Consider the following 12583-nt stretch of genomic DNA (forward strand, 5'->3'; position numbering starts at 1 on the left):
GATATTTTGTGCACTTACAAAGGAAATAATAAGCTTTCCATGGATTTGTCTTCCAGTTTTACAAACATTTTAATTAACCAGCATATTTAGCTTTTGATCTACTAAAGAATTTCCTGTAGCTCTTAAAGTAACTTTTAAATTCATGAATTTGTTATTTACTTTTTAAAGAGTCAACAGAGGAGTTAGAAATGAAAAGCTCATTGATTCCTTAGCATTCCAAAGTCATGAACTACTCCAAAATCATACTAGCTATCAGTGTATATGTTTAGTCTTACTATTTAACACATTAACATGCTTTGTAGAGTGACACATGTTTGGCCAAATTAAACAAAATATGCTTTTCATAAAGAATTGGATACTATAAGAAAGTCTAGAATAGTTATTGTATATTAACTCTTTTTTTTGCATATTAACTCATTGCTTATTATTTCATTTTCATGATAAGTCCTATCAATAAACAATATTAATCTAGAATTTGGTAAAGGAAGTTTCAAAAGATCCATTTTGTGAATGGACATATATTGAATGAACACAGCCATGACATTCTTCTTCATTGGATAAGGTTAGTAAGGAAGGAGGGTTGATTGTTACACTGGTAAATAGTTATTTGAAAAGGAAAAAGTAAGAATATTTCATAATGCTGAATCAAACGTAGAGAAATAAATACCAGAAAGAAGCAGGTTAAATGATTCTAGGAGCTCCCATAGGGCCAATATTAGTTCATTATCTCACCATCCATTGTGGGAAAACCTTCTTTTTCTAGCTTTCACATGACTTATTACATTAAAATTATAATTTAGTTATTTTGTCTACTTTTAACATCCATCTTCACTGGCTAGAATAAAATTCAAGAGGGTGGGGATCTCCACCTATTTTGCACAACAATTATTCCAAACATCTAGGACAGTAGTACAAACGTTCAGTAAGAATAAACTTTTCTTTCCAAATCATAATAGTAAAAGGATAAAGTTTAGCTCCTCTTTTGAGGTGGGTTTTATAATCATGGAGATTTAATTCAAGTTTGGATAGATGAGGTATACTTTGTTCTGATGGAAACAATTTAATAGGAAGAAGTCTGAGAAGAATTTTAGAAATTAGATATTAACTAGGGTGGGACTGTCAGAAGAATCATTCAATTATTTTAGCTGCTGCTTTATGTTCTTGTTCTCTAAGATAAGGTAATTTGATTGTCTCAGCACTAAGATGATAGGAGTCTGAAATAAATTTCTCTAAGATGCAGTAGTTCTCTGTTAAGGTAATTTGCATATGAGGGAAGAGTTAATTTATCTGTTAAACTAAATAATAATCTGACAGAACAACAGAAAGTACAATTTTTTCGTATCCTAATTTTCAGTTTAAAAAAAAGGATCATGAAACATGTCTGGCTATTTTTGTACTAGCTGACACTTGTTTCTCTTTTACTAGTGATGAATAGAATTTTATGTGATAAAGATAACCTTTAAAGCTTCTGATATCTCTAAACTGAACACCCTCATTTCGTAGAAAAAGTAAACCAGAGAGGTTTTGTGAGTTATTTACTAATGTAGAGCTAATTATAATACTAAATGTATTTTCATCATACATCATATTAATATATATCACAACTCAAATGTTTTAAAATATATTATCATATATTCTGTTGCAGTGTTTTAGTAAGCAATATTGTTTAATGTTAGAATTCAGTATTATTTTCTGTTGTGGCAGCCAATTTTTAAAAAATTTTCCTATTATAAATGAAAAACTTCTGGTATTTTTTGATATCTAGGCCAATTATATTAGTATTTTTTCATTTTCTTTCTCAGAAAAAAATGTAGATTTCATTTTGTCGAGGTTGATTTACATAACTATTTATTTAATAATGACATACAAAAAAGCTCTTAGAGAAAAAAAGAATAAACAATTGACAAAAATTTTCTCTAGGCTATAATATGATTAGACTTTCTTATTTATATTTTGTCAAAAGGATGATGCTTTTTAGGACATGAGTGAAAACAGCACAAAGAAATGAAAGGTGAAATATGACTCATGATTTCTTTGCAGTGTTTCTTGGCTTATGTTTTTATTTTGCTTAGATCTTAATATTTTAAGATGACTTCATTTTCAGAAGTCTTCTATAATTTCTGGTTAAACTGTTTATGACTATTTGGTAAAGAAAGATAATGGCTAAAATTTTCCAATAAAAAAATTCACCAATTTCGCTCCCTATTTTTAATATCTTTTTTCTTGGTTTTATTAAATTATTTGACATAGGATATTTAAAATATATTATGCTTTAATCCTTTTGGAAAAAAATAATTTAGCAATTTAACATAGAAAAAATAATCTTACACTTTATTTTATTCATTTTGTTTTTTTAAGGTCAGATGAATGAGTTTTATTTCTTTATTTTATTTTTTTAACATCTTTATTGGAGTATTGTTGCTTTACAATGGTGTCTTAGTTTCTGCTTTATAACAAAGTGAATCAGCTATAAATATACATATCCCTATATCTCTTCCCTCTTGCGTCTCCCTCCTTCCCACCCTCCCTATCCCACCCCTCTAGGTGGTCACCTAGTGGTGGCCTAGATTTTTTGATGATGGCCATTCTGACAGGTGTGAGATGATATCTCCTTGTAGTTTTTTTTTTTAACATTTTTTAAAATTTTATTTATTTATTTTGTATTTATTTATTTTATTTTTGGCTGTGTTGTGTCTTCGTTTCTCTGCGAGGGCTTTCTCTAGTTGTGGCAAGTGGGGGCCACTCTTCACTGCGGTGCGTGGGCCTCTCACTATCGCAGCCTCTCTTGTTGTGGAGCGCAGGCTCAGTAGTTGTGGCTCACGGGCCTAGTTGCTCTGTGGCATGTGGGATCCCCCAGACCAGGGCTTGAACCCATGTCCCCTGCATTGGCAGGCAGATTCTCAACCACTGCGCCACCAGGGAAGCCCTCATTGTAGTTTTGATTTGCATTTCTCTAATGATGAATGATGTTGAGCATTCTTTGATGTGTTTGTTGGCAATCTGTATATCTTCTTTGGAGAAATGTCTATTTAGGTCTTCTGCCCATTTTTGAATTGGGTTGTTTGTTTTTTTGATATTGAGCTGCATGAGCTGCTTGTAAATTTTGGAGATTAATCCCTTGTCAGTTGCTTCATTTGCAAATACCTTCTCCCATTCTGAGGGTTGCCTTTTCATTTTGTTTATCGTCTCCTTTGCTGTGCAAAAGCTTTTAAGTTTCATTAGGTCCCATTTGTTTATTTTTATTTCCATTTCTCTAGGAGGTGGGTCAAAAAGGATCTTGCTGTGATTTATGTCGTAGAGTGTTCTGCCTATGTTTTCCTCTAAGAGTTTGATAGTGTCTGGCCTAACGTTTAGGTCTTTAATCCATTTTGAGTTTATTTTTGTGTATGGTGTTAGGGAGTGTTCTTTATCTTTTTTTTTAACATCTTTATTGGAGTATAATTGTTTTACAATGGTGTGTTAGTTTCTGCTTTATAACAAAGTGAATCAGTTATACATATACATACGTTCCCATATCTCTTCCCTCTTGCATCTCCCTCCCTCCCACCCTCCCTATCCCACCCCTCTATATGGTCACAAAGCACAGAGCTGATCTCCCTGTGCTATGCGGTTGCTTCCCACTAGCTATCTATTTTACATTTGGTAGTGTATATATGTCCATGCCACTCTCTCACTTTGTCACAACTTACCCTTCCCCCTTCCCATAGCCTCAAGTCCATTCTCTAGTAGGTCTGTGTCTTTATTCCCATCTTGCCACTAGGTTCTTCATGACCTTTTTTTTTTTTCCCCTTAGATTCCATATACATGTGTTAGCATACTGTATTTGTTTTTCTCTTTCTGACTTACTTCACTCTGTATGACAGACTCTACCTCCATCCACCTCATTACAAATACCTCCATGTCATTTCTTTTTATGGCTGAGTAATATTCCATTGTATATATGGGCCACATCTTCTTTATCCATTCATCCGAAGATGGACATTTAGGTTGCTTCCACGTCCTGGCTATTGTAAATAGAGCTGCAATGAACATTTTGGTACATGACTCTTTTTGAATTATGGTTTTCTTAGGGTATATGCCCAGTAGTGGGATTGCTGGGTCGTATGGTAGTTCTATTTTTAGTTTTTTAAGGAACCTCCATACTGTTCTCCATAGTGGCTGTATCAATTTACATTCCCACCAACAGTGCAAGAGGGTTCCCTTTTCTCCACACCCTCTCCAGCATTTATTGTTTGTAGATTTTTTGATGATGGTCATTCTGACCAGTATGAGATGATATCTCATTGTAGTTTTGATTTGCACTGCTCTAATGATTAATGATGTTGAGCATTCTTTCATGTGTTTGTTGGCAACCTGTATATCTTCTTTGGAGAAATGTCTATTTAGGTCTTCTGCCCATTTTTGGATTGGGTTGTTTGTTTTTTTGTTATTGAGCTGCATGAGCTGCTTGTAAATTTTGGATACTAATCCTTTGTCAGTTGCTTCATTTGCAAATATTTTCTCCCATTCTGAGGGTTGTCTTTTGGTCTTGTTTATGGTTTCCTTTGCTATGCAAAAGCTTTTAAGTTTCATTAGGTCTCATTTGTTTATTTTTGGTTTTATTTCCATTTCTCTAGGAGCTGGGTCAAAAAGGATCTTGCTGTGGTTTATGTCATAGAGTTTTCTGCCTATGTTTTCCTCTAAGTGTTTGATAGTGTCTGGCCTTACATTTAGGTCTTTAATCCATTTTGAGTTTATTTTTGTGTATCACGATAGGGAGTGTTCTAATTTCATTCTTTTACATGTAGCTGTCCAGTTTTCCCAGCACCACTTATTGAAGAGACTGTCTTTTCTCCATTGTATATTCTTGCCTCCTTTATCAAAAATAAGGTGACCATATGTGCTTGGGTTTATCTCTGGGCTTTCTATCCTGTTCCATTAATGTACATTTCTGTTTTTGTGCCAGTACCATACTGTCTTGATTACTGTAGCTTTGTAGTATAGTCTGAAGTCAGGGCACCTGATTCCTCCAGCTCCGTTTTTCTTTCTCCAGATTGCTTTGGCTATTCGGGGTCTTTTGTGTTTCCATACAAATTGTGAAATTATTTGTTCTAGTTCTGTGAAAAATGCCAGTGGTAGTTTGATAGGGATTGCATTGAACCTGTAGATTGCTTTGGGTAGTATAGTCATTTTCACAATGTTGATTCCTCCAATCCAAGAACATGGTATACCTCTCCATCTGTTTGTATCATCTTTGATTTCTTTCATCAGTGTCTTATAGTTCTCTGCATACAGGTCTTTTGTCTCCCTAGGTAGGTTTATTCCTAGGTATTTTATTCTTTTTGTTGCAATGGTAAATGGGAGTGTTTCCTTAATTTCACTTTCAGATTTTTCATCATTAGTGTATAGGAATGCAAGAGATTTCTGTGCTTTAATTCTGTATCCTGCTACTTTACCAAATTCCTTGATTAGCTCTAGTAGTTTTCTGGTAGCATCTTTAGGATTCTCTATGTATAGTATCATGCCATCTGCAAACAGTGACAGCTTTACTTCTTTTCTGATTTGGATTTCTTTTATTTCTTTTTCTTCTCTTAATCTTACACTTTAAATTTAACTTTATTTTCTCCCCTGCCATTTTGGGGTAGAATTCTTTTCCAGTATATATATATATATATATATATATATATATATAATATGAGGGAAGAGTAAATTTATCTGTTAAACTTAATAATAATATATAATATATATATATTTTATATATATATATATTTTTTAATTTTTGGCCAGCACTGTGCAGCACGTGGGGTCTTAGTTCCCTGACCAGGGATTGAACCCGTGCCCCCTGCATTGGAAGGTGGAATCTTAACCACTGGACCATGGGGGAAGTTGCTCTAGTAAATATATTTTTTATCACAGATGTATGTAGAATTTGAATAACTTAAAATCCATATGATGCAATGTACTTCTTCTTTCCTCTTCTTATTGCCTTGAAATTGGAAACTTTATTTCATTTTAGCATCTATCTTAGCATGCTGACATAAAGGGCAGATATTTTATACATGTTTTTTTACAGTCTGTATTTCACAACTGCTCTCACAAATTGATCAAGCATGAATTGCTTTCAAATTATTTTCTGCTCTTAGCATGAATACTATAAATTTATTCAAAGCAAATATTCTAAATGCTGGAGAGGGTGTGGAGAAAAGTGAACCCTCCTGCATTGCTCGTGGGAATGTAAATTGATACAGCCACTACGGAGAACAGTATGGAGGTTCCTTAAAAAACTAAAAATAGAACTACCATATGACCCAGCAATCCCACTACTGGGCATTAACCTGAGAAAACCATAATTTAAAAAGAGTCATGTACCACAATGTTCATTGCAGCTCTATTTACAATAGTCAGGACATGGAAGCAACCTAAGTGTCCATCATCGGATGAATGGATAAAGAAGATGTGGCCCATATATACAATGGAATATTACTCAGCCATAAAACGAAACGGAATTGAGTTATTTGTAGTGAGGTTAGATGGACCTATAGTCTGTCATACAGAGTGAAGTAAGTCAGAAACAGAAAAACAAATACTGTATGCTAACACATATATATGGAATCTAAAAAAAAAAAAAAAACGTTCTGAAGAACCTAGGGGCAGGACAGGAATAAAGACACAGACGTAGAGAATGGACTTGAGTACACGGGAAGGGGGAAGGGTAAGTTGTGACAAAGTGAGAGAGTGGCATGGACATATATACACTACCAAATGTAAAATAGATAGCTAGTGGGAAGCAGCCGCATAGCACATGGAGATCAGGTGCTTTGTGATCACCTAGAGGGGTGGGATAGGGAGGGTAGGGGGGAGACGCAAGAGGGAGGAGATATGGGGATATGTGTATAGCTGATTCACTTTGTTACAAAGCAGAAACTAACACACCATTGTAAAGCAATTATACTCCAATAAAGATATTTTTTAAAAATCAAATATTCTCATACTAAATATGCAGCTGGTTTGTAAGGCCTTGATAGAAGACAATTGTGATGGAAAGAGTTTCCTTTGTCTCAACTGATTAATATCTCAGGCTTTGTATGTATATACTTAGCTCCCTTGAGAACCTTGGTACCTTTCTGTGACCAGTGTTAGGGAATTGCAGCTGCTTTTGATTGAAACAAACTCAATTGCAGAACTTCATGGTATAGTATATGATTTAGAGTAAAAATATAATTTGTTGGCTTTAAGTAATAATATTTTACTCTCAGGATGCCTTAAAAATACTTCAAGAAAGAATACAATTACTAGGAAATTCATTATTTGATACACATATCTTGGGAAAATAAACATTGATCAAAAGGTTCAAATAATAACTCAGCTGGAAGAAAGTTTGCCACATTCTTTTGGGAAAACCTTTAGAAGACAGACTCTGGTGATTCAAGTTTTTCACATTTTCTTGCCAACATACTTAGTATTACATGCCTTATTTGACAGTCCTTCAATTCCCCCACTTTACCCTGCATTATTTTCTAAAAGACTGATGTTGTTTTTCCCCAAGAGCTTCGACGAAAATCTTAAATGCCTTAGTAGCACATTTGGAGTACACAGGATAAGAACAGACTATATTCTAGCTAACCTCTGTGCCCAGTGTCTCTATACTACCTGTCTTTTTCTGTTCATACAGTACTAAAATCTTTCCCCATGATTTCCTAACTAATATAAATTGATGCTATCCATTTTCGGTCTCCTGAAAAGTGTTACTTAAGAAGAAATCTACTCAGCACTAAACTCAGCAGGTTAGAAGATGGAGGGTAATGGTGAAATTAAAAAAGGATCATGAATAACTGTACTAATCGTCAACGATCTAAAGAACAAACAAACCAATAAAACCCTAAGTTAATCTTCAGATGAAGATTAGAGCCCCAAACTGCAGCTTCTAGACCAGATTGTGAATTTGTGAATTTGTCAAAGCCCAGTTTTAGTGCATTCTCTTTGCCAGCCCTTCACAGACCCGCTTCCCCAGTGCACTGTTCACAGGCTAATCTCTGGTCGTCCAGAACTATCCATGTGATAGCCATCTCATTCTTTTTCTCTTTGGCCTAGTGCCATGATCCAATGTTTCCAGACTCTATCACATCAGGATTTATCAGGGCTGTGTTTTGTTCTCTCAAGATCTTTTCACAAGAAATTAGCAAGCTGTCCTGGGAAACTCATCTATACTGATCTGTAAAGGGAAAACAATTTCATTATGTACTGTGGTTAGTAGGTAAAATATTTGTATTTTGAAGGGCATTATGAGAATCACAATACCTTAAACCAATGGTCTTCAAATTTATTTTTTTTTAAATTATCATCATCTAGTGATAAAACCCTGTTTTCAAACAAGGTTTTATATAAAACAGGTACAAGTGAAAACGCTCTGGTTAAAGTAGGGGATAAGATAGGCACACTCCCTTTTTCCCTCCTCCTTGCTCTTTTGAGTGGCCCCAGAGCATCTCTGAGGAATTTCTGCAGTTCCACAAACACAGCCTGCAAATGATCTCATTAATGCAGTGGGGTAACTGCTGGTGAGAATGCCAGGTATACGGCCAGCACTTTTAGATCAGTGGTTTTCAACAGGGATTGATTTTGTGCCCCGTGGAGGCTTTTGGAAATAACTGAACACACTTTCGGTTGTCATAACTTGGGGAGGAAGGAAGCAGGTGCTGCTGGCATCTAGTGGGTAGTGGACAGGATGTTGTTAAATATCCTACAATGTACAGAACGGCCCCCCACAAGAGAGAGTTTTTCAGCCTGAAACGTCACAGTAGAACTGAGGTTGAGAAAGCCTGCTCTAAAGAAAGGAGGGCACCAGGAGCTGCTGGGGGTGAGGGGAGGAAAGGGGGACTTTGAGGGGAGGGAGGAAGCCTGCAGCCCCTGGAGTCAGAGCCTTAACTAGCGAGTGCCCAGGGCTTGCCCAGGGCTGGGGAAGGTAGAGAAGGCAGAAGCTTTGCAAAGTGGTGGCATTTAAAAGTTTGTTACATCTGCAGGTTAACTTGCATTTGTCAGTAGCTAGATCCAAACAAATAAGCTTAGCACTCAGCAAAAATATTAAATAAAAATTTACCTGTGACTAACAACCACCCGTTGGTCCCCTCATGAACTCCAAAGTTGCGGGCTTCCTGCCAGTGGGCTAGAGGTAGCGGCTGAGTCGGGAGGTGGCCCTGGTCCAGTCTCCAGGGAGCAGAGCCGAGCCAGGTGCTTACACAGGGATTCCTGGGGTCCAACCCCCATCACCTTTCCTCGGGTGTGCTGTCTGCTGCACCCGCTCAGCAGCGGGGAGGCTGGTAGGAGGTCCTCTTAGAGGAGAATCCCATCCTCCTTCAGACGTCCTGCGGAGAAGGCAGGTGCATCCCACGTCCCACATCCTCACACCAGGGAAATGCTCTCTCATCTAAACGCCTCCCGCTGGAGCCCATCCTGACCTCTGACCCGGTCACTACCCGGTGTTGTTCCCCAAAAAGAGATCATTTCGAAATTCAGTAAGGTTAAAAAATATTTCATTGCAAGTATTAACCCGGTTAGGCGCTTTTGCTCGCTTCCAATCTCCTGAATAGACTTCATTTAAAGGCCCCAGAGGCACCAAGTGACAGTTTTACGCGGGTCATCAGTTCGAAAGCTCTGGAGAGTCTAAGAGAAAACATACAATAATTCCCCCGCCCACCCCCGCCGTCATTATATAGAAGAGAGAGAGGAAATCCTCCTCACCCGGGGGCCCCTTTTGTGTCGTTCCTGCCAACGCAGCAGCCCTCCTGCTATATAGACCCGCGCGCCCGCCCCTCCGCACTGAACTCGCGTCCCCGCATCCAGCAGCCATGGGGAAGGTGAGCCCCGCGCCGGCGGGAGGGGCCCGCAGCCGGGCTGGAGGCCAGGCCTCTGAGCCCTGTCCTTCCCTTCCCTGCAGATCACCTTCTACGAGGACCGGGGCTTCCAGGGCCGCCACTACGAGTGCAGCAGCGACCACTCCAACCTGCAGCCCTGCTTCAGCCGCTGCAACTCCATCCGGGTGGACAGCGGCTGCTGGATGCTCTACGAGCAGCCCAACTACTCGGGCAGCCAGTACTTCCTGCGGCGCGGCGACTACCCCGACTACCAGCAGTGGATGGGCCTCAACGACTCCGTCCGCTCCTGCCGCCTCATCCCCCAGGTGAGTCCGGTTCCCCTGGGCCTGCCGTGCCCTCGGGTCACACCAGTGCTCCAGACGCAGTGGTCAGGCTGCAGGACGGTGGCCTTCTTTTGCTGGCTCTAACCGGTTCTCTTTCCCTTTATTAATATCTTTAAGGTTTCTTTCCACTGAAAAATTGAGTGATGCAATGCTCTTAATTGAAATTGCATTCGCCTTTGCTAAAATTAAACTCACCTCTACTGGGCAAAAGTGGTGCACGGTGTTAGAGTGTCTGTGCCACCGCTGAGGAATAAGCAACAGGTGAACTCCTCACACTCAGGTGGCCTTAGGCTAGTTATTGGGCTACTTCTCTCCTTCCTCATCTGTAAAGCGGGGTTAATAAGGGCAGTTGGTTCATCGAGCTGTGATGAGGTCAAAAGGAGATTGCCCAGCACCTGGCAAACTATGCCCTCCTCCAAATATTAACCATTATGAACATCAAGGGTCCCTCAAGTTCTGCTTTTTGATTAGGCAAAACAAATAACTAACAATGTGATTCCAGTAGCACCTGCAAAGCTCACTGCTACCCAAGTAAAGCCCGAGTAGCCTGGAATTCCAGTTAGGGATGCTTTAATTTGCCTATGACAGAGTCCTGTGGAAAATGTACCACTCTGGGGAAGTTTGAAACCCCCTCAGAGGGTTGAAGCCTTGATAGGACCCAGACTGGCATTAGGAGCCTGGAAATCTGGGCCTCCACTTTCCAGCCCTGACTCTTTGATTACAGCCTGAAAGCTCTAGCCATTAGTTTCTCATAAAAGGAGGAAAGACTTAGAATGGTTGCTCCACGTGTGTCAGGCTGTTGTGAAGATCAAATTAGATAACGCACATGTGCGTCCTCTGCAAACCATGGAAGATACCTTATTAGCAGTTTTTTATACCTCAGAATGAATTGCTTATGAGAACCTTTCCTAACGAGGATTTAATGGTGGAAGAAGGAAGAAGGACTTGAGTGCATACCTGCTGGGAAGGAACAAGCAGATAAAAGAACAAGTGCTCTGGAAGAGACAGACAGGATTTGCCCAGGACTGACAGCGTGCCCTTCCATTTTTCTAAAGGTTTTATAATCTATTGATCTAGACAAGCCTCCTGCATGATCTTGAGCTTCTATTTTTATTAATTACCTAAAAGTGTTTTGCCAGACCATATATTAGAGGTGAGAACTGAAAGCTAATCGTTACGATGGCTCCTGCTTTTCAGGATTTTAGAACAGCAGGACTCAAAGCAGAAAGGAAGGGATTAAGGAGTTGCCTGGGCTGGACTGCCACCATCTGTGCTTCACTTTGGGGAAAGCAATTCCACTTCCTCTCTCCCCAGCCTCTTCTAATGCTATCGAGATTGAAAATAATGCCTTTTGCCAGGGATAGATTTGTCTTTTTATTTTAATATCTAATTATTTTTATATCCTCCAAGGAGAGCTCCAGACCACCGTTTAAGTCTATAAAGGGGAGAGCACAAATTATATATAAAAATTGTCACTTAAGAATGGTACTAAGTAGGTACTGAATATGATTCATGTAGGTTGTGGCCCTAGAAAACTATGGAGCACCATGCATATCTTGATCTATGTGAATGGCCCCCTCTTCAGTTTGGCAGTGTACAATCTACCCAACTATACCCAGTGGCCCTGTTGTTGGCTGTCTTTTTAATTTGTCATCTTTGATATAGAAAAGATTTAAAAAGATGCCCATTCCCCCAGCGGTGTGAGTGACTGGTTGCTAAAGGCTAGGTTTTCCGACTCTTCCCATCTGCTGATTGCTGAACCCAGACCAGCTCCCACCGGCTGAGGATCTACGAGCGGGAGGACTACCGAGGCCAGATGGTGGAGCTCACGGAAGACTGCTCCTCGCTCCGCGACCGCTTCCACTTCAGTGAGATCCACTCCCTCCACGTGCTGGAGGGCTGGTGGGTCCTCTACGAGATGCCCAACTACCGGGGGCGGCAGTACCTACTGAGGCCGGGAGACTACAGGCACTACCACGACTGGGGGGCCCTGGATGCCAGAGTGGGCTCCTTGAGGAGGGCCGTGGATTTCTATTGAAATATTTTTACTCTACCGTTTTCTCCATCTGAAAGCGAATAAAATATTTCCTGTGTGTTTGATGCAGTAACGTGGTCCTCTTTTCCTTTCAGACTCATTGGAAGGGCTCAGAAAAAATAAAACTGGGAATAATGTGGATTTTCTTACAAGTGTCAGTGGAAAGGGTGGTGTGGGGTAGCAGTTGAGAGGACAGGCTCTGGAGCCAGAATGCCTGGGTCCACATCCACTTACTAGCTTTAGGTGGTCGGCAAGTTACTTAGCATTTCTGTGCCTCAGTTTCCTAATTTGTAAAACTCGGTGTAGTAATACTCTTCATTTTGTAAGTTTGTGGTGTGGATTAAATGAGTTATTATTTTTAAATCACTTACACATTT

At 39.5% G+C, this 12583-nt stretch overlaps 1 protein-coding gene across 1 annotated transcript; it reads left to right on the forward strand.

The window, feature by feature from the left end:
* The first annotated feature begins 9821 nt into the window (after nucleotides 1-9821).
* LOC103018436 (gamma-crystallin F-like) lies at nucleotides 9822-12214 on the forward strand. Its single transcript, XM_007188011.2, has 3 exons — nucleotides 9822-9830; nucleotides 9911-10153; nucleotides 11937-12214. Exons 1-3 carry the CDS (start codon nucleotides 9822-9824, stop codon nucleotides 12207-12209), a joined length of 525 nt encoding a protein of 174 aa, XP_007188073.2. The 3' UTR covers nucleotides 12210-12214.
* The last annotated feature ends 369 nt before the right edge of the window (nucleotides 12215-12583 follow it).

Source organism: Balaenoptera acutorostrata, chromosome 8, assembly GCF_949987535.1.
Source record: "Balaenoptera acutorostrata chromosome 8, mBalAcu1.1, whole genome shotgun sequence".
NCBI lineage: Eukaryota > Metazoa > Chordata > Mammalia > Artiodactyla > Balaenopteridae > Balaenoptera > Balaenoptera acutorostrata.

Bases quoted from the DNA above. Each gene is read 5' to 3' on its own strand.
- LOC103018436 (XM_007188011.2), top strand. The intron at 10,154-11,936 runs GTGAGTCCGGTT...TGCTGAACCCAG, and splicing joins CCTGCCGCCTCATCCCCCAG to ACCAGCTCCCACCGGCTGAG.